The sequence below is a fragment of the Oryctolagus cuniculus genome, chromosome 13, assembly GCF_051225735.1.
Source record: "Oryctolagus cuniculus isolate XC-2025 breed Fujian yellow rabbit chromosome 13, ASM5122573v1, whole genome shotgun sequence".
Classification (NCBI taxonomy): Eukaryota; Metazoa; Chordata; class Mammalia; order Lagomorpha; family Leporidae; genus Oryctolagus; species Oryctolagus cuniculus.
The window spans coordinates 55,063,334-55,084,811 of NC_142879.1; the positions used below are offsets into that span (position 1 = coordinate 55,063,334).

The window sequence follows — 21,478 nt, forward strand, 5'->3', positions numbered from 1 at the left end:
AAAATTAGAGATGAGCAACAGACATTACAACTGACACAACAGTAATAGAAACACTTATATGAAACTACTACAAATTACAAAACTAGGAACAATGGATAAATTCCTAGATATATATAATCAACTAAGATTAAATCAAGAAAATATAGAAAATTGAAGAAAAGTTGTAAAGAAGCACAGAGACCAAAAGCAATAATTAAAGTCTTCTATCAAAGTCCATGAACTGATGGCTGTATAAAACATTTAAAGAGGAACTAACTCCAGTAATTCTCAAAATAGTCCAAAATGTTGAAAGAATATAACTCTGCTAAACTCTTTTTATAAGGTCAGCATTAGTCTGACAGCAAAACCAAAGACACAACACAATGGCAAAACTGGATATACATGTGTAGAAGAATAAAATTATATCCCTATATCTCATCAAATACAAAAATTAACTCAAGATGGATCAAAGACTTGAAACTATGAAATTGTTAGAAGAAAACATAGGAGAAACACTTCAAGAAGTTGGTATAGGCAATGACTTTTTTTTTTAAGATAAGATCCCAAAAACACAGGCAACAAAAGCAAAACTAGACAAATGAGGTTAAATTAAAATCAGAAGTTTCTGTACAGTAAATGAAACAACCAATAGAATGAAGAGTCATCTAACAGAAGAAAATATTTGCAAACTACTTATCCAGGAAAGAATTAATATCCAAAATATGTCAGTAAGTCAGAAAACTCAACAGTAACAAAACAGCCAATCCAGTTAAGAAACAGGCAGATAACTTGATAATTCTCAAAAGAAGCATTGAAAATGACCAATAAATACATGAAAAAAAAAAGATCAATATCCCTAGCCATCAAGGAAATGCAAACCACAATGAGATATCCACCCCCACACCCCCCAGCCCCTTAGGGTGGCTATTAGTAAAAAGAAAGGTAACACATGGTGGCAAAGATATAGAGTAAGTGGAACTCTTACATTTTGTTGGTAAGAATGTAAATTACTACCGCCACTGCAGAAAACAGTATGGAGATTTCTTTGAAAAGTACAAACAGAACTGCTGTATGATCCAGTAATTCCACTACCAGGTATATATCCAGAAGACATGAAATTATTGTATCGAAGACATTAAATTATCGTTATCAAAGAGATACCTTCTCCACCAATAGCCAAGGTATGGAATCAGTGAAGGTGTTGTCCATCATCAGATAAAATATGTAGAGAGAATGTGGTATATATACACAATGGAACATTATTCAGCCACAAAAAATGAAATTCCGTTATTTGCGGCAAAATGTGTAGACATCACGTTAAATGAAATAAGGCAGACACAGAAACACAAATACTGCTCTCTAATATATGGGAACCAAAGAAACCCTCCATCTGAGCACAGAATAGTGGTTATTAGAAGTTGGGGATAGTCCAGGCCAGCTCTCTGCTGTGGCCAGAGAGTGCAGTGGAGGATGGCCCAAGTACTTGGGCCCTGCACCCCACGGGAGACCAGGATAAGTACCTGGCTCCTGCCATCGGATCAGTGCGGTGCACCGGCCGCAGCGCACCAGCCGCTGCGGCCATTGGAGGGTGAACCAACGGCAAAGGAAGACCTTTCTCTCTGTCTCTCTCTCTCACTGTCCTCTCTGCCTGTCAAAAAAAAAAAAAAAAAAAAAAAAAGTTGGGGATAAAGGGAGTTTGGTTAATGGGTACCAAATCAGAGTCAGATCAAAGAAATAAGTTCTTAGTGTTAAAAGCATAGTGGGGAGACTATAATTCGTAACAACCTAGTATAAACTATACGAACAAATAGAAGAGAGAAGCTTCAAGCATCCAAACATAAATATCACAGGGAAAATGTTGATTACCCTGTTTTGATCAGTACACATTGTACATGTATTCAAACATCACAGTGAATTATATAAATATGTACAATTACTGTTTATAAAAACTGTAAAAGATTACTTGTGTTCTTGCCACCCACATGGGAGACCTGGAATGACTTCCAAGTTTCTGGATTTAGACTGGCCCAGCACTGGCTATTGTGGGCACTTGGGAAGTGAATCGGCAGAAAGAAGATCTCTCTCTCTCTCTCTGCTTTCAAATAAAATATAAAATATTTTTAAAAACTGAACTAACATTTAAAAATACTGAATATTTCCTATTTTCTAAAAGATTTATTTATTTGAAAGAACTACAGAAAGAGGGAGACACAGAGAAAGAGAGACCTTCCACTCACTGGTTCACTTCCCAGATGGCAGCAACAGCCAGGGTTGGGCTAGGATGAAGCCAGGAGCCAGGAATTTTACTGTCTGGAAGAGTTAATATCTTCCTTTTCCCCTGCTCAGTCTCTCATTTTCCCCCCAAGAATAGTAATTTTTAAAAACTCATATGATTATTCTTTAAGATGAAAAAATTACCAAATATTTAAAAATATTTAAATTACTGAATTTTATGAATGTGATTTTTAGAATTAACATAATGTTGAACATCAACATGTAAAGTATTCATGCAAGACAACTTAAAATGTCCTCCCGCTGCTTACCTATCATGTGTCAGCTGTTGAATAAGTTCCTGCCAATGTCTGCTGGCACTCAAGTCTACTTTATACATTCCTCTGATATGCTGGATCACCTTTTTTCTTTCAATTCCTTGGGAGAGAGACACTGCCTGGGTGATATCTGCAGCTATTTTAGATATATCCTTTGATTTTGAATCAAGACGCTGAAAGAGACTAAACAAACAACAACACTGTTCATAAGCATACACGGAACATTAAATATTTACCAAAATATGCTATTCAAATTTTTTAAAATTTATTTGTTTTCACTTTGTTTGAAAGGGAAGGAGGGTAAGAGGGAGAAGGAGAGAGACACAGAAAGAGGTATCTTCCATTTATTGATTCATTCCCCAAATGCCTGCAATAGCCAGGGCTGGGCTAGACAGAAGCAAGGAGCCAGAAACTCAACCTGGGTCACCTCTTGGGCAACAGGGACCCAATTACTTAAGTCACCATTGCTGCCTTGCAGGGTGTCTATTAGCAGCAAGTTGGATCAGAAGTGGAGGTGGGACTCACTCTAGGCATTCTGATATGGAAGGCGGTCATCCCAAGCGTGGCTTGAACTGACACTCCAAAATGCCAATCCCAAACCCAATTCTTCAAGCTAAATGTGAAATCTAATGAGTTACCAAAAGATGAACTTTCGGAACACACAAAATCTTACCTTTGTTGATTATTATTTACTGTTTTCTGCCAGGAGGTTTTATTTACACCTTCTTCAGTTTCATATTTCTTTTGTTCCTGAAAGATTTAGAAAATCAGACACTACAAAACTTGCAATTTTTCAACTACTGTTGGATGGATCACTCTACAAACTGATTTTAAAACTAAGTTAACAAAGGAAAAATGTTGTCCTCAGGAGACCATAAAATTAAGATAATCACTTAAAGAATGTTATAATTCCCTTTGTTTTTATACAATTTGGGTCATAGAAATTATGGAAGAATAGTGAAGCAGGGTTGCCAAAGATGGTGAGTTTACGTAATTGCTTGTTTTCTTATTTTGCTTTTTTGTTAAAGAATCCATAACTCAAGGTATGCCTCAGCCTGCTTGTCACTATAAAAATCTTTTGTCGGCCAGTGCCGCGGCTCACTAGGCTAATCCTCCGCCTTGCGGCGCTGGCACACCGGGTTCTAGTCCCGGCCGGGGCGCCGGATTCTGTCCCGGTTGCCCCTCTTCCAGGCCAGCTCTCTGATGTGGCCAGGGAGTGCAGTGGAGGATGGCCCAAGTCCTTGGGCCCTGCACCCCATGGGAGACCAGGATAAGTACCTGGCTCCTGACATCGGATCAGCACGGTGCGCCGGCCGCAGCACGCCGGCCGTGGCGGCCATTGGAGGGTGAACCAACGGCAAAGGAAGACCTTTCTCTCTCTCTCTCTCTCACACTGTCCACTCTGCCTGTCAAAACAAAAACAAAAACAAAAAACACCTTTTTGTCACTGTAGGCTACTGGAAAAGCATGACCAAAGAAAATAAAACGTTTCCTTAAAATAAGCCTTTTTTTCCCCTTATAGTAAAAAGCAGTATATAGTATAAAATAAAATAATCATTTGCAAGTTCATTATCAGTGATATTCTATACAAAAAATTATTCAATCATTCTTTAATTACAATCAGTGAGATCTCCTAAGGGACATTTATGGTTTCACTGACTTACCTCTTTGATCATTTTAATAAGGTCTGGCTTTGTTGATGCACTGGGAGGGATGCACTTGTGACCACATAATTTTAAGGCATTCATAAGCAGTTCTGCTGTATCTAGTTCTTCTTCAGTCAACTCATCTTGGTGATTATGTATCAGTTCTGACAAATACAAAACTAACTTGGCTCCATGCTTTAAAAAAAGTAATAATCTTTTTTAGTAATAAAGATTTTTTTCTTTCATTTAAATTTACTTAAGAGTAATTACATTGAATTATATTTCTAGGTTTAGTTGGTTGAATCCTATTTGAATAAATGAGCTAAAAAATTCTAAGGATAACTGAAGAAATCTGATTATGCACTAGTTATTTTATAACTCTAAAGAATTAATACTTACTTTGTCAGGTATAATAATGTTATGATTACATAAGAAAATATCTTTAAAAATTTAGAATTAAAATGTCATTATTTCTGTAATTTTATTTAAAAATTATTCAGAGGGGTAGGCGCTGTGGCTCACTTGGTCAATCCTCTGCCTGTGGCACCAGCATCCCCTATGGGTGCTGGGTTCTAGTCTCAGTTGCTCCTCTTCCAGTCCAGCTTTCTGCTGTGGCCCAGGAAGGCAGTGGAGGATGGCTCAGGTGCTTGGGCCCCTGCACCCACATGGGAGAATAGGAAGAAGCACCTGGCTCCTGGCTTTGGATCGGCGCAGCGCCGGCCATAGTGGCCATTTGGGGAGTGAACCAACAGAAGGAAGACCTTTCTCTCTGTCTCTCTCTCTCACTGTCTATAATTAAAAACTATTCAGAAAAGAATACCACAATATGATAAAAATATTAACAATTATTAAATCGAGGTGATTCATTATATTCTTACTTTGTACATTATTCTGTACTTCTCCTTGTATATTTGAACATTTTTGTTGTAAATGATAAAAAGAAAAACAAGCAAACTAATTAGCTTTGGAGAAAAGAATTTTGGAGAAGAATTGCTGAAGAAATACCGCACAGGAAGTACGCTGGGGAGAAGGTAAAATAATTCTTAGTGTTTCAAGGAAAAACTGTACTGGAAGAGAAATCTTTCTTAAAGACTTTCTGTAGAATATGTTTATCTGCTACTTCTTAGATTTCTGCTCAGGAGTCGCTGGTTCAATTTCCAGAACAAAAGCTTCTCTTTGGCTTGTAAGCATTCACTACTCCTTAGGGAGAACAAAAGGTGAAAAAACCCTAAAACTAATGAGAACCCAGCACTCAGTTCTATGTGTACCAACCAGACAAGGGTTGGTTTAGGCCAATCTTTTATGAACAGACTCTAAATTCAAAATTAGTGTTACTTAAGGTAACAACAATTGCCTTTTGCAGTGTATACCCAAATCAAAGTTTGATTCATGTTTCTTTTTTTTTTTTTTTTAAGATTTATTTATTTTACTTGAAAGTCACAGTTACATAGAGAGAGGAGAGGCAGAGAGAGAGAGGGAGAGAGAAAGAGAGGGAAAGAGAGAGAGGTCTTCCATCCACTGGTTCATTCTCTAGATGACCGCAATGGTTGGAGCTGAGCCGATCTGAAGCCAGCAGCCAGGAGCTTCCTTTGGGTCTCTGGACTCAGGCCATCTTCCACTGCTTTCCCAGGCCAGGGCAGAGAGCTGGATCGGAACTGGAGCAGCTGAGTCTTGAATCGGTGTTCATATGGGATGCCAGCACCGCAGGCGGCAGCTTTACCCGCTATGCCAGAGTGCCAGCCCAATTCACGTTTTCTAAATGACCCTTAAATGTTACTGATATTATACTTGATTGTAATGTGTATACTATGTATTATTTAAACAATAATATTTCCAACAAATTAAACATATATATTTTACTTTTAAAAAATTTGCCCTGATAACAGATAACCACTGCATTGACTTTATGATATTTCAAATGGTGAATAGTGTTAAATGTTAAAAAAAGATCTAGGAAAAATTATATTTTGGGTGATATTGAAATTGACATGTTGAATCACATCATATTATTTCTAAAAGCATAAGATGAACATATGCAATGGTGAAAACAGTAAAGCTCATTTTAATGCAACACTTTAAATGAGTCAGAAGACAGCTGCTACTTGACTAAAAGAGAAAAATGAACAGATGCTCTGAGAATAAAAGACTTGTAGAGCTGGCAAATAAAGGAAATGGTAAATGACTAAAATATTTCATTTTAGTGTTCAGTGGCATTATAAAATTATCTTGAAAATCTATCAGAAATGCTTTTTTTGTTCATTCTAAATATCTAAAGAAACATGATTTTCTTAAAAACTGATGTTGCTTCTATTACCTAATTTTAACATCCTCTGACCATTTACTGCTATAGTTTCTGCAACTTCAAGAAGGTGTTATTGGGGACAGATGTAAACAAATTAGTGTGTTTTTTTAAGCCTTCAAAAAACTGATTTGAGGAACTGAATTTATTAATAGCAAATCCTGTGCCAGCGTTGTGGCTCAGTGGATTAAGCTGCTGCCTGCAACACGGATCCCATGTCAGAGCCCAAGTTTGAGTCTTGGCTGCTGTGCTTCTAATCCAACTCCCTAATGGTGTGCCTGAGAAAGTAGCAGAGATGGCCCAGGTAGTTGGACCTCTGCACCCACATGGGAGACCCGGATGGAGTTCCTGGCTCTTGGCTCAGCCTGGCATAGCCATTTGGGGAGTGAACCAATGGAGGGAATATTTCTTTCTCTCTGTCTTTGCCTCTCTCTTTACTCCACTTTTAAAATAAATAAATCTTTTCAAAGTATCAAATCCCTAGCATGTTATAACATGCTAAAATTCTTAAGAATAAAATTTTCAATGATTGTTTTAAGAAGGAAGAGTTCTGAGTGGACTATAGAAAGGGAAGGAAGCTTTGAAGGAGGTATAGAATGAGTTGGGTCAGTGGGTAAATCGAAAGAATGAGAATGAGTATACGGACAGGGAAAAGGCATTTGATAGGCAATATGAATAAAGCAGAAGGAATACACAAAACATGAAGAGGTTGTAAGAAGCATTCACGAGAAAATTATAAAGGAGGAGGAGTTCCAGACTGAGAAGTAATCAAAATCAAGGTAATAGTACAAGAGAAGCCTGTGGCTTTAAAAACCAAACAGATTACAAATTAAATACAGCTTGTATGCAGCTGTGGAAAGGCATAAAGATGATCTCCATATAGGATTATGCAATGATCTTTAGAGCACACTTTTAAGAAAAAAAGGCCTAGAAAAGTGTGGTACAATTTGTTATTTTTTTTAATGTTGAGAAATGGGGAGATAATATTTATATATGCTTGCATGCATGTGTGTGTGTGTCTACAGATTTGTTTGTATCTTGAACAGAAAAAACAAAACAAGATGAGTGGGAAAGAACGGGAAGAGAGTATAAAAGCTACATCTCTGAATGTTCTGTTTCACAATTTGACTTTGGAACCACACAGCCATTTTACATGACTAAAACCAAAATTAAACAAAAATCAATGGGATTCCAAAATACAGAAATTGAATGAAAAAAATAGTTGGTTGAAGTTGGCATGACCAAATAAAGTTATTTTAATTATATTCTCACAATAGTATTCCAAGAACAAAAAGAATCACAAAGAAATATTAAATTACATTCAGTGGGGTTATTAGTGATAATGTTGGTAATGTTATTTTGAAAATATGGAGCAAGATAAAGTAAATAAGTGATTCTGTCAATGTTGCCAAAAACCAAAATGATTATATTAATAAAAAAGTACAAAATATAGATACAAAATCCAAAGTGAAAGTATCATTATGAACTCATGGTTTCTTTTTCTTTCTTAAAAAATACATATTTCCTAGCTTTGTCCACCAAAATGAATGAGAAAAAATGACAACCCAGTAGAAATGAACATACCTAGTCCCTAGATTTAGTCTTCAAATACTATTATTTTGTTAAAAGGAAGCAGAGGCTTCTTGGGACAAACTTTGGTTCCAGGGATGGGAAAGGAAATATATAGGAATGGGTCTGAAATAGCCTTCTGTGCCAGAAAGCAATGAAGTCACTCATATAAATTTATTAAAAGTGAAATGGGCCATGTTAAAAAGACACAACAAATTGAATCTACAGGGGGTGTTAATCTGAATATCAAACAGAAAAATAACTGTTATTCATTGAAACACATTAATACTTATAAAATACATGATTTTATTATGACACCCCAAAAATGAAAACACAAAAGTTATAGGATGCTAAAAAGGAAACCTGTTAAAGTGAAGTGAACACTATAAGAAACGGTGACTTGATCAGCCCTCACCCTGACTGTTGATGAACAACTTAATATGTTATCCCTCTTAGTATTTTTGTTTGTTCTACTTAATACTTTTGGTTGAATACTGTAATCAATACACAATTCTTCTTAAGTGCTGAAACTTAACTGAAAAGTGATCGCTGTTAAATATAAGAGTGGGAATAAGAGAGGGAAGAGATGTGCAATTCAGGACATGCTCAAGCTGACTTACCTCAAACGGTAGAGTTAGAAACATACCAGGGGATTCCAATTCAATCCCATCAAGGTGGCATGTACCAATGCCATCTCACTAGTCCCAGTGATCAATTTCTGTTCACAATTGATCATAATGATAGGGCTAAGAACCAAAGGGATCACATAAAGAAGAATAGTGTCTGCAAATACTAGCTGATAGAATCAAAAAGGGAGAGAACGATCCAACATGGGAAGTGAGATACACAGCAGACCCATAGAATGGCAGATGTCCTAAACAGCACTCTGGCCTCAGAATCAGCCCTTAAGGCATGCAGATCCAGCTGAAAAGCCCATGAGAGTATTTCAGGCATGGAAAGCCAAGACACTCTGGGGGGGAAAAAAAAAAAAAAACTAAATGAAAGATCTCTGCGAGTGAGATCCCAGTGGAAAGAACGAGTCATCAAAGAAGGAGGTACCTTTCTCTGAAGGGAGGAGAGAACTTCCACTTTGACCATGGCCTTGTCTAAATATGATCAGAGTCACTGAATTCAGGGGGCTTCCATAGCCTTGGCAGCTCATGACAAGAGCCTAGGGTGATTACTGAGGCCATAAACAAGAGTGTCAATTTGTTAAGTCAACAACAGGAGTCACTGTGCACTTACTCCTCATGTAGGATCTCTGTCCTTAGTGTGCTGTACATTGAGATTTAATGCTATAACTAGTACTCAAACAGTATTTTTCACTTTATGTTTCTGTGAGGGAGCAAACTGTTGAAATCTTTACTTAATGTATGCTGACCTGATCTTCTGTATACAAAGAGAATTGAAAATGAATCATGATGTGAATGGAAGGGGAGAGGGAGTGGGAAAGTGAGGGTTGCGGGTGGGAGGGACGTTATGGGGGGGAAGCCATTGTAATCCATAAGCTGTACTTTGGAAATTTATATTCATTAAATAAAAGTTAAAAAAAAGTTATAGGATGCTAGCTCATCAACTCATTGTTCTAAAATAAATAGGAAAAGAAACAAGTTTTTATCCTGCCTTTGCTTAATGGACTACATTTTATCGTAGTCATAGCATTGACAAGGTTAAGTTCTTCCCCATAGAGGATATCAGATTAACAGAGGCTGGCGGAATGAGAGACAGAGAAATCATTATTTTATAACTCTTAATGAGAATCATCTTAAGTGGCTGCTAAAATCATCCAGCTAAAAAGTAAAAGTGAATTTGGGGCCTGCGCTGTGGCTCAGCAGGTTAACTAACACCCTGGCATGAAGTGCCGGCATCCCAGATGGGTGCTGGTTCTAGTTCTAACTGCTCCACTTCTGATCCAGCTCTCTGCTATGGCCTGGGAAAGCAGTAGAAGATGGTCCAAATCTTTGGGCCCCTGCACCCATGTGCATATCCGGAGGAAGCTCCTGGCTCCTGGTTTTGGATTGGTGCAGCTCTAGCCACTGCAGATTGAAGACATCTCTCTCTCTCTCTCCCCGCCTCTGCCTCTCTGTAACAGTGCCTTTCAAATAAATAAATCTTTAAAAAAAAAGAAAGAAAATACAAAGCACTCCTATTTTTTTTTTTAATTTGACAGGTAGAGTTATAGACAGTAAGAGAGACAGAGAGAGAAAGGTCTTCCTTCTGTTGGTTCACCCCCCAAAATGGCCGCTACAGCTGGCACTGCACTGATCTGAAGCCAGGAGCCAGGTGCTTCTTCCTAGTCTTCCATGCAGGTGCAGGAGCCCAAACACTTGGGCCATCCTCCACTACCCTCCCAGGCCACAGCAGAGAACTGGACTGGAAGAGGAGCAACCGGGACTAGAACCCGGCACTCATATGGGATGCCTGTGCCGCAGGCAGAGGATTAACCAAGTGAGCCATGGTGCCAGCCCTAAAATATTTTCATTAAAGATTTATTTTATTTATTTGAAAGACAGAGTTATACAGAGAGGTAGAGATAGAGAGACAGGTTTTCCATCTGCTGGTTCACTCTCCAGATGGCCATAACAGGCAGAGCTGCACTGATCCATTCATGACATTAGGCATAAAAGTATAATTTAATTTTCATTCTCAGTTCGTAGGACTATATTCACCAAAAGTTTTACTTATCAAATACTTACTTGCAGAGATGGGCTAAGACAGTCTCGTAGTATTTCCTGATGATTTGGTTCATGAAGTATTTCAAAAATTTGTTTTCTCTCTTGTGCAGTGTGAGCTGGTGACAAAATATGCACTAGTAATCTTCCAAGCTGCATGCGGAAGGTTTCCTTACAAGACCATAGGATTTTAGCCCACTGCTGCTTAGAACCACTGGTTTTACTTGAAGCCTTGAATCAAAATAGGAATAAATTAGGATCAGACTTCTTAAATAATAATATACTAATCTCTGGACAGCCCTAAAGGTTTTTTTTGGTACATGTTTTATTCTAGATTTGTTCTAATAATCAAAGTTTTAGACATTTGAGGGTCCTTCAAAAACTTTATGGAAACATGTATTATGAAAACTTTGCATGGATTTCAATTATTTTTGTACCAAAATGAGCTTATCTTTTACTTTTATTTTCCACAAACTTTTTGAAGTACCCTCATATACATACCCATACAAGCTGGGGGTATAGTTCAGGGGTACAGCATTTGACTACATACCCATACAAATGAGAGTTTAAAAGAGATGGATACACAATAAACCATATGTATGAGATACATGAAATTTGTTCCATTTAGATAAATAAAAAATTTCAGAAAATTAAAAAAAATTCAAGTTTTCTAAGTTTCAAAAACCCTTCTGAAAGAATACACAGAAATAAGATTTTGAAAACATTTAACAAAGACACATAAAACTTCTACTTCTTTTGTGTGAACATTTCCCATGCAATTAATTTACTTACAATAGAAACTTTGAATCCTTCTACCAGATATGTAAACATTTCTTTTTGAAATGGATTGAAAACAGAGGGTTGTTCATAATGAATATTTTCTTCAGTAATTTCAGCCTGGGAATCTGAGCTCTTGCTTTGGGTTGTATTTTCTGGAGTTCTCAAAATGTCAACAATGTCTGAATTAAATTCTTTGAATTAAAAAGAAAATTAGTTACATCACTGATACCTACTCATTATAAGTGGTAATGTTACTGATAATAGCCTATGTAGTTAATAGTTCAGTTATAACAAAATGTGTTGTTAAGTATATTAAACATAGTAGATAAAATATACTAGAAGAAGTGAATTCACCTAAAACAATGTAGAAATTTTAAAAATAGTTAAGTCGTGGCAATCTAAATTAAAGCTTTAATTTACTAATGAAGATAAGCTAAACTGAAAAATTATTAATACCACAAGAGTCTTCTAAAAATCAAACATAAGGACCGTGTACATTAGATGGACCTGTGGAGCTTTAACTGTATGTTATCCAATTAAATTCTGTACATGTGATAATCATGGTACACACACACACATACACACACACCATCACCATGGATCTATCATGTTTTTCTTTTTCTTTTTCTTTTTTTTTTTTTTTTGACAGGCAGAGTGGATAGTGAGAGAGAGAGAGAGACAGAGAGAAAGGTCTTCCTTTTGCCGTTGGTTCACCCTCCAATGGCCGCCGCGGCTGGCGCGCTGCGGCCGGCGCACCGCGCTGATCCGATGGCAGGAGCCAGGAGCCAGGTGCTTTTCCTGGTCTCCCCATGGGGTGCAGGGCCCAAGCACCTGGGCCATCCTCCACTGCACTCCCTGGCCACAGCAGAGGGCTGGCCTGGAAGAGGGGCAACCGGGACAGAATCCAGCGCCCCGACCGGGACTAGAACCCGGTGTGCCGGCGCCGCAAGGCGGAGGATTAGCCTAGTGAGCCACGGCGCCGGCTTATCATGTTTTTCTAATGATTAACAATTTTTCTCAAAGTTTATTTTTATTTATTGAAAGACAGAGAGACAGTGACAAAGACACAGAGAGATCTACTATCCACTGGTTCACTTCTCAAATGCCCACACAGCCAAGGTTGGGCCAGGCTGAAGCCAGGAGCCAAAATTCAATCCAGGTCTTCCAAATGGATAGCAGGGACCCGAGTACTTGAGTCATCACTTGCTGCCTCTAGGATGTATCTTTTCAGGAAGTTGGAATTGAGTTGAGCAAGGACTCAGATCCAGGCACTCTGGTATGGAATACAGGCATTCCAAGCAGCATCTTAATTCTTCTCCAGTGCCAACCCCAATGATTAACACAAACTGTTTTCTATTTTCTGCTTTGCTAGGGTTACTGAACATCTTTTAGCCTTATCTACAGTACCTTTAAAAATCTTTTTTTTACCTTTATTGGGGCATGATTGAGAAACAAAAATTGTATTTATTTTAAAGTACACAATATGATGTTTTCTTTTTTTTTTTTTAGATAATTTTTTTTATTTATTTATTTTATTTTATTTTATTTTTTTTTTGACAGGCAGAGTGGACAGTGAGAGAGAGAGACAGAGAGAAAGGTCTTCCTTTGCCGTTGGTTCACCCTCCAATGGCCGCCACGGCCGGCGTGCTGCGGCCGGTGCACCGCACTGATCCGATGGCAGGAGCCAGGAGCCAGGTGCTTTTCCTGGTCTCCCATGGGGTGCAGGGCCCAAGCACCTGGGCCATCCTCCACTGCACTCCCGGGCCACAGCAGAGAGCTGGCCTGGAAGAGGGGCAACCGGGACAGAATCCGGCACCCCAACCGGGACTAGAACCCGGTGTGCCGGCGCCGCTAGGCGGAGGATTAGCCTAGTGAGCCTCGGCGCCGGCCCAATATGATGTTTTGATATATGCATTTACAGTCAAATGGTCACTACGATCAAGCTAGTTAATATATCTATCACCTCACAGCTGTCTTTTTGTGTATGTGTGTGGCAAGAACATTTTCCAAGGTGGTTTTGAGTGTATTCTGTTGCATAGCTTTTTTAGTGGCTGCTGTAGGAATTTACACACATATTTATTTATATCAGCCACTATGGAAATGCAAATTAAAACCATAATATCACTACATATCTATCACAATAGCTAAAAAAATAGTGATAATTCCAAATACTAGAGAAAACATGAAGAAACTTGGATCACTTATACATTGCTGATGGGAATGTAAAACTGTACAAACATTCCAGAAGAGTTTGGCAATTTCTTAAAAATATTCAACGTGTAACTACCATATGACTCAGTAATTGCATTCCTGGGCATTTATGTCAAGAAACAAAAGACTTAGGCTCACAAATAAATCTATACATGCAGCTTTATTTGTAACAGTCAAAGACTGGAACGAACTCAGAGATGCCCTTCAACAGGTGAATGATTAAAGAAATAGTGGGGCATACATACTACGAATATTATTCATCTAAATAAAATGGAACAATCTACTGATACATGCAACAACCAGGGTGACTCTCTAGAGAATTATGCTGAGTGAAAAAAGCCAATTCTAAAAGGTTACACACTGTATAATTCCATTTATATAGCATTCTTGAGATGACAGAAATACAGAAACAGAGAACAGATTAGAGATTTTCATGAGCTAAAGAAGGGGTGGTGATGGGAGGAAAGTGGCTTTATATAAAAGGATTACCTTGTGGTGATGGAACTGGGCTGTTCTTGGTATGACTAGCAGTATCCTGATAGTGATACTGTACTATAGTTTTGTAAGATTCATTAGGATAAACCAGAAAAAGGGTACATAGGATCTCTATTATTCCTTATAACTACATGTGAATCTACAATTATTTCAAGAGAAAAGTTAGGGGGATGGCATTTTGGTGCAGCAAGTTAAGCTGTGGCCTGCAATGCCAGCATCCCATTTGGTTCAAGTCCTGGCTGCTCCACTTCCAATCCAGTTCCCTGCTAATGCACCTGGGAAAGCAGCTGAGGATGGCCCCGAGTACTTGGGCCCCTGCCACCCACATGGGAGACCCAGATGGAGTTTCAAGCTCCTGGCATCTGCCTGGTTCAGTCCTGGCCATTGCAGCCATTTGGAGAGTGAACCAGTGGATGGAAGATTTCTCTCTCTGTTCCTCCCTCCCTCCCTCCCTCCCTTTGTAAATAAACAATCTTTAAAAAGAAAAGTTAGGAGCAGTTGTTTGTGGCATAGCAGATAAGCTACCAATTGGGATGCCTGCATTCCCTATCAGAGTGCATGGTCTGAATTCCAGCTATATGCTTCTGATCCAGATTCCTGTTTTGTGCACCTAGGATGCAGTAGATGACGGTTCAAGTACTTGAATTCTTGACACCTAACTAGGAAACCCAACTAGTAGTTTCTTGCTCCTGGCTTCATCCTGGCCAAGCCCTGGCTACTGAGGGTATTTGGGGGAATGAACCAGCAGATAAAAGGTCTCTTTTTTTCTCTCTCCCTCTCTTTCTGTCACCCTTCTTTTCAGATAGATAGATAATCTTTTTTTTAAAAGAAATAAAACATACTAGAAGTGTCATGTTTTAACATAAATAGTCAGCCTATGCCAGTATTTAAAATGGCCTTTTATTTAAGATTATTAATTCCAAATAAGAAATTTCTTTAATGTTGCAGAGGTTAAGAAATGAAAACAGTTAAAAATGTAATACCTTATCAATTCCCTCTTTTCTCTTTTAATTTGGTGTCTGAAGAAGAAAACATTAATTCTACTGTCTTACCTTGGTAAACAATCCTGTTGACTGCTAGGACAGTGAGCCTCTGCAGTCTTTGTGCCAGCTCGGTGTCCGTTGCCTGGCTAGGGCTCTCTTGGCTCATTCTCCGTTGCATCATCACGTGAAGCTCATCACTTGCTACTGAACGCATTTTCATCAGAAGAGATTCGGTTTGAGCTAGGGGAAATTTTCGAGGCCCTTCAAGTATATAAATTAAAGTGTCAAATACTAATGTTAACAAGGATCAATGAAATTATTTGTATTTTTTGATTATCAGACCATGAAAAGAACTTTATTATAAAGTTAATTTATACAAAGGAAAGAAAGTAATTAAGAGAAAGTGTTTCTCCCACTTTGAAGAAATGTAACAGTATTTTTGGTTTCAAAGTTCTAAATAAGAACACTGAACCCAGTAATATAGTTTTGTGGGGGCAGATATCATTTGACAAAGTGTGAATGTTCTGTAAAACTCAAATTATTAGATAAGCATAAGCAGTTCAGAATTTCAAAATGTTTTGATAAAATATTTTTCAAATACTGTTTCATTTCCTCATATTCCAGAATCATCATAATAATTTATAGAAAATCAAGTTTTAAACATTATGATTTCTGGATAATTACTGTTGTTGAATTTTATAAAGCAGCTGTGAAAATTATACATAGTACAGTGTAGAAATCAGTCAGTGAAAATGAAGAGATCAGAAAGGTAAACATAAGTCCAGTGATTTGCTATTAAAATGATTTGGGGCATATGCATCATTTTGGATTCAATGCTACAAAAGCACTTCCTGAGAAATATTTCCCCAGATTCAACAGGTAGAAGTGGCATTCCTACACCATTACTGCACCTGCTCCAGGAGGTACCACAAAGGTAGCTTGTCCAGAATACTGGGGGGATGAGTCTTGATTTAATGGACTGAAAGTCATAGGAAGCTGACCATAGGAACGAAAATGATGTCTTGGTAGGTGAGGAATAATGGAACCCTTCATTGGAATGGAACCTTTGTTTTAAATTATGAAAACATAAATCAATTTCCATAAATAATTTCTATAAAATTTCTTATATAAGACTAAATTGCAATAGGTTTTAATGACTTATCCTCCAAGATATTTAAGTATTATACAGTGTTTGTCCAGTGTTTTAGGAAATCAGTATTTTCAGTCAGTTAATACATTTTGGTGGATAGAATTGCTTTTGAGCAAAATGAAAACAAATAAAAATTCATATCTTAGATATATTCAAGAATAATATTGTCAGACAATGTACTCAGTTTAAGCACATTCTTCTTAATATCTACATCTCTGAAATCTCTCACGTTAAATAAGCAGGTGATAATCATAATTCAGAGGCATGGTGATATACTGAACAAAGGATATGTACTTGAAAAAGTGGGATGGTATATCAGCAGTCATGCTACAAGCCACACAGCTGGTATAGTCTGTTTTTGTAAGATTTACTTATTTGAAAGGCAGAGTCACAGAGAGGCAGAAGCCCTTCACTTTGCCTATAACACTTTATGCCTTGCTAAGTCCTTTCTCATTCTTCACATGTATATCCAAATTTCACTTCCTCAGAGGCCTCCTTAACTCCTGATGTAAATCAGGCATAATCTCTTACTACTACCTTCTACATTTATCTATTATTTTATAATCTTTTCAATGGTAGAATCTGTGTCTGATTTTTTTACATCATTGTATCACCAACATTTGGCACAATGTTTGGCATGTGTAAGTGCTCCATACATAAAAGAATGAAAATGGTACTTAGAAAAAAGCAGGAGAGTATCCTCTGGAAAGAAAACTTACTCAAATTTTATAGCTTAATCTTTAAAACTAATAAATACTTTTAAAATGTGAATAGTGTCAGAGTATAGAGAAAGTCACTCAAGCTACCTTCAGTTTAAAATTGCTAAAACATTATTCAGTACTCACCCGCAATGCTTTTCCGCTTCTGAAACACTGCATGAGGGGGAGAAGCTGACTGGAATGACTCTGTAAGGTTTTCAGCATCATGATTTGCAGTGGTCCTTATAAATTCCATAGCAGCCTGGAGAACTCTGAGCTGTAGTGCAATAGCCATATCTAAAAACAGAAGATACTAGAATGTTTTCAAGCCATGTGGTTATTCATTTTTAAAACTATTTATATATATATATATATATAACCTAATATCTAAACTGCTAATAATATTCTATTAGATACATTTTAAATTTTTGGTTAACATAAGTTTTTGATGCTAGTAACATAAGGTTTTTGTACATAAGGTTTTTGGTACATAAGGCAAAAGTTTTAACAGCAGTTCTCATATTTTTGTTTCACATTCAGTTTAAAAGTTGCCATTAAAAAAACCTAAATGGGTGGGGGGTGGCGGCAGGTGTTCTGGTACAGCAGTTACGCTGCCACTTGGGATGCCTGCATCCCATACTGGAGAGCTGGCTGGAGTCTCAGCTACACTGCTTCCCATCCAGCTCCCTGCTAATGCACCTGGGAAGCAGAAGATGATGGCCCAAGTACTTGAGTCCCTGTCTACCACATGCGAGTCCTGGATTGAGTTCCTGGCTCCTGGCTTTGACCTGGCGCAGACCCAGCTGTTGTGGCCATTTGGGGAATCCACAAGCAGATGGAAGATCTCTCTTTTTCTCTTTCACTCTCATGCTGCCTTTTAAATAGATAAATATACAAATCTTTTTAAAGCCTAAAGGGCACTTCTAATCAACATAAGCCTTGTACTTCTACTCAGTAAGCAAATCAGCAATTTCTTCCAATGATGTATAACCAGCTACTAATTTATTACATCATCACTTTCTATCCTAGCCATTCAAAAAGGCTCCTATTTAAAGCCAACAGATATTGCCTCAAAACTGAGGTTAAACATCAGTAAAAGTTAACCCCCACCCAAACACACACACACACACACACACACACACATACACACAGCTCCAATAACATGTTTGGCCACTATACAACTCCTCAAATCCATAAAAATTAAATCTTACTTTGTGTCCTCTTGTTTTTGCTATTTTGAAGGTATCCAAGCAGTACAACAAGGTCTTCAATAACTCTAAAATATTGTGAGCCTGAGGAACTGCAGGCATGAATTGTAACTGCTATGAAAAGTTGTTGTATATCACAAGCAAGCAATTTGTATTCATTCAAAGGAATGCTAAAGATAACAAGACAAAACAAAAAAAGGACATTTATAAGAAAAAGAACAATTAATTTAATACAAAGAAAACTGATTTAAGTTCCTATTCTACTAGCATGCATTCCGTCACTATTTATATATATTTACTCTATGGCAGGTGATACATATTACCCACTAGGAATAGAAATAAGACACAATTTGACACCTTTCAAAATACATAGTTTTGCAAAGGACCAGACAAATAAAGGGATCACCACAAAATGGTAAATGGTGGTAACTAATAACAGAGATAAATACAAGATACTATGGAAGCACATAAGCAGGTACCTAGTTTATACTAAGGGGAAAGATTGTGTGGGTCTGAGCAAAAATATTCTGAGGAGACTTCTGGGAGAAGGTAAACTTGAATAAGTTAACCTCTTGGATTTTCACTTTTATAAATTATAGTATTTTAAAGATTAAAAGTAGTAATAGATTTGAATATATATTAATCATTTACAAATATAGAATAGATTTGAATTAGCTACTTCTGTTCCTCAATTTTAACCTTGATAATCTACCTCTGTGTATAAAATTAGGCTTAACTACTCTCCATTTCATGTTTCCAAATTAAGCAAGGGTTAAAAATGGCAATTGTCTTGGAATAGGAACTTTCATTAAGGATAATATATTTAAAAACAAACCAACAAAAACTACTTTCAGATCAAGCATGTACTCTTAAGTTCTACCAACTTCATGTACTGTATTGTAATAAAGACTTAAGTGTTTTGAAGAAATATAATACTTAGTATTTTTATTTCTCATATGCTTAGCACACAGACTATAAACATAACAGGTGCCCGATAAAAGCTGAACTAAGTTATGTAGTTTTTGGTTTAGAGAATTACTAAGAGATGTGCTCTTCTCTTTGCAAAAATATACATAATATTTAATACTTTCATGTAAGAGAAGATGGTGCTTCTGAAGATTCAAATTTTAATATTACATACACTATACATCATAAGTGCAGACACAAAAGACACAAAATCTAAACAAAAACATTTTTTACAGCTGCTAATCAAATGGTGGGCAGACATTTGCTAGTATAATTAGAAATTAATTTATGGTAGCAAATAGTAATATAACACACTAACAGCAGGATAGCACAGAAAGTTCAAAACACAACCTTTTGAAAAGAGATTCAGTCTCATATTCTCTGCTATTTACCAGCATAATCTTCAATGAACTATTACACCTCTCTAAATAATAATTTTTATAAAACATTGTTAGAAGCTTGGTAACTATATTTGGTGGCAGTTAAATTTATTCTATTTGTCTTCAAGCTCTAAATACGTAAAATAAGTCATATATAAAACCTCATTCTTATCCATACTTTGTTGAAAATGATGAAAAATAAGTCTTCTTCAAATTGATTTAAAATTTTTTGGGGGGAGAATTCTTTAAAATATTCTGAAAAATCAGATGCTTAAAAGTAAAGTAATCACCTTCTAAAGTATTTATCAGCTGTAATTCTAAACAATAATTTAAAACTTACTTCTTTTCTAATCCATTCAGGGCTGCCACTGTATTACATAACACATACAGTAGACCATTATCCAACAACATATCTGCTACCTTAGAACAAGAGTTCAAAATTTGGAGAAGAAGTAAAAGAGCATTATGCAAGAGTATATTGTCATATAGAGAGGTCTCTATTAGTCCCAGAATAGGAATGACAGACCACTTCTGAAAAAGGTCCATATTTTTCACATCTTCCAGGTCAAATCTATAATAAATAATACACAATTAAAAGCACATTAGGAACAATTAGTCATAAAATAAGGAAAAATTATGGCAATTATGGGCTATTTTATTAGCCTGATTTTGAAGCTAAAAAAATAAGTTTGATAAGTAAGGACTCTTAATCTGTTGTTAGATTATATACCCCTATAAGATAAATGTCACTAGAATTCCATTCTAATACACATTCGGGTGAAATAGATACACAATGTCATGGTTATTAATGGACTCACTTTAAATCATCCATGGGCCCCTGATGTCCAACCCCAAGTGCACAGGAACATTATTTTGTGCCTCATTTTGCTCATCTTTCAAATATGCATGGTGCTATTGTCCTATTTTCTTCTCAAGGCTGCTGTGAGAATCAAATGAGATAATCTAGAATTGCTTTGAAAAAGCTGAAAGTTGTATGCAAATTAAAACTATTATTGCAATTATCTAAATAAATAAATTCCTCAGGGTCTGAATTTGTCTAACCTAATAGGGAGACATACATTTCTTTCTACTGTATATCACAAACAGAAATGACAGTTTAACTTTTCTGTCATACTTTTAGTTTGGGGCAAAATTATTCTTTCATCTTTATGCTCATTTGCTAATCCTCATCATTATACTGGAGTCAAATATCAGAAATCAGTACATCCAGGAGTCTCAAGTGGGAGATTTACTAATCTCCCCAGATAATCTCAGAGCTCTTCAGGTGCTCCTGTGTGGATCACTCTTATAACCTCCAACAGTCATTTTTCTTTACAGTTACCTTCTAATGTCAATACTACATGCCAAATCTGCACTATCCATTTCTTTCATTTGATTCAGAATTCATTTGTTTCTAGTTTCCAGCAAGTAAATAAAATACAAAAGAAGAAATATTATTAGAAAGAACACCATATGGAAAATAATAAATTGCCTTACCTGGCAAATGACAATTTTTTTCTAAAAGTGACCAAATAATTTTAAGAGTGAATTCACAAAATTTTACATTTAAGACAAAAGATCCCCAATTATGAAGTGAAAAACTCACTTACTCTTCATCAAGGCCAATACGCCGACCAAAGAACATTTCAATGAAGCACTCTAATAATTCCTGAGTTCCCTTATGAAGATACAACTGGTTGGCTAGCAGGGAAAAACCACGGTTCTTCAGGAATTTGTCTTTTTGTTCCTTAGATGCTCTATTAAAATATGCATCTAATAGCTACAGAAAAATTTAAGATAATTTAATTAATATATTAAAATTTAATATAATGCATACAAATCAAGCAGCATACCATACTTGTATGTTATGGCTTAAATTATTCACATAAAGTT

At 36.7% G+C, this 21,478-nt stretch overlaps 1 protein-coding gene across 16 annotated transcripts in view; it reads right to left on the reverse strand.

The window, feature by feature from the left end:
- LYST (lysosomal trafficking regulator) overlaps positions 1 to 21,478 on the reverse strand; it is a 229,791-nt gene that overhangs the window by 83,023 nt on the left and 125,290 nt on the right. For 8 of the 16 annotated variants that reach the window (XM_008268233.5, XM_051820716.3, XM_089311618.1 and 5 more), the window contains 11 exons: positions 21,196 to 21,365; positions 19,926 to 20,156; positions 18,243 to 18,409; positions 17,179 to 17,328; positions 16,095 to 16,247; positions 15,253 to 15,444; positions 11,507 to 11,685; positions 10,739 to 10,945; positions 4,193 to 4,369; positions 3,202 to 3,278; positions 2,523 to 2,711 (listed from right to left, as the gene is read on the reverse strand). In XM_008268233.5, the coding sequence (XP_008266455.4) occupies positions 2,523 to 2,711; positions 3,202 to 3,278; positions 4,193 to 4,369; positions 10,739 to 10,945; positions 11,507 to 11,685; positions 15,253 to 15,444; positions 16,095 to 16,247; positions 17,179 to 17,328; positions 18,243 to 18,409; positions 19,926 to 20,156; positions 21,196 to 21,365 (1,892 nt within the window). Of the gene's footprint in view, positions 1 to 2,522; positions 2,712 to 3,201; positions 3,279 to 4,191; positions 4,370 to 10,738; positions 10,946 to 11,506; positions 11,686 to 15,252; positions 15,445 to 16,094; positions 16,248 to 17,178; positions 17,345 to 18,242; positions 18,410 to 19,925; positions 20,157 to 20,403; positions 20,526 to 21,195; positions 21,366 to 21,478 lie in introns of those variants that run through there. The other 8 variants (XM_002717342.6, XM_089311622.1, XM_008268235.5 and 5 more) reach the window with 7 other exon arrangements.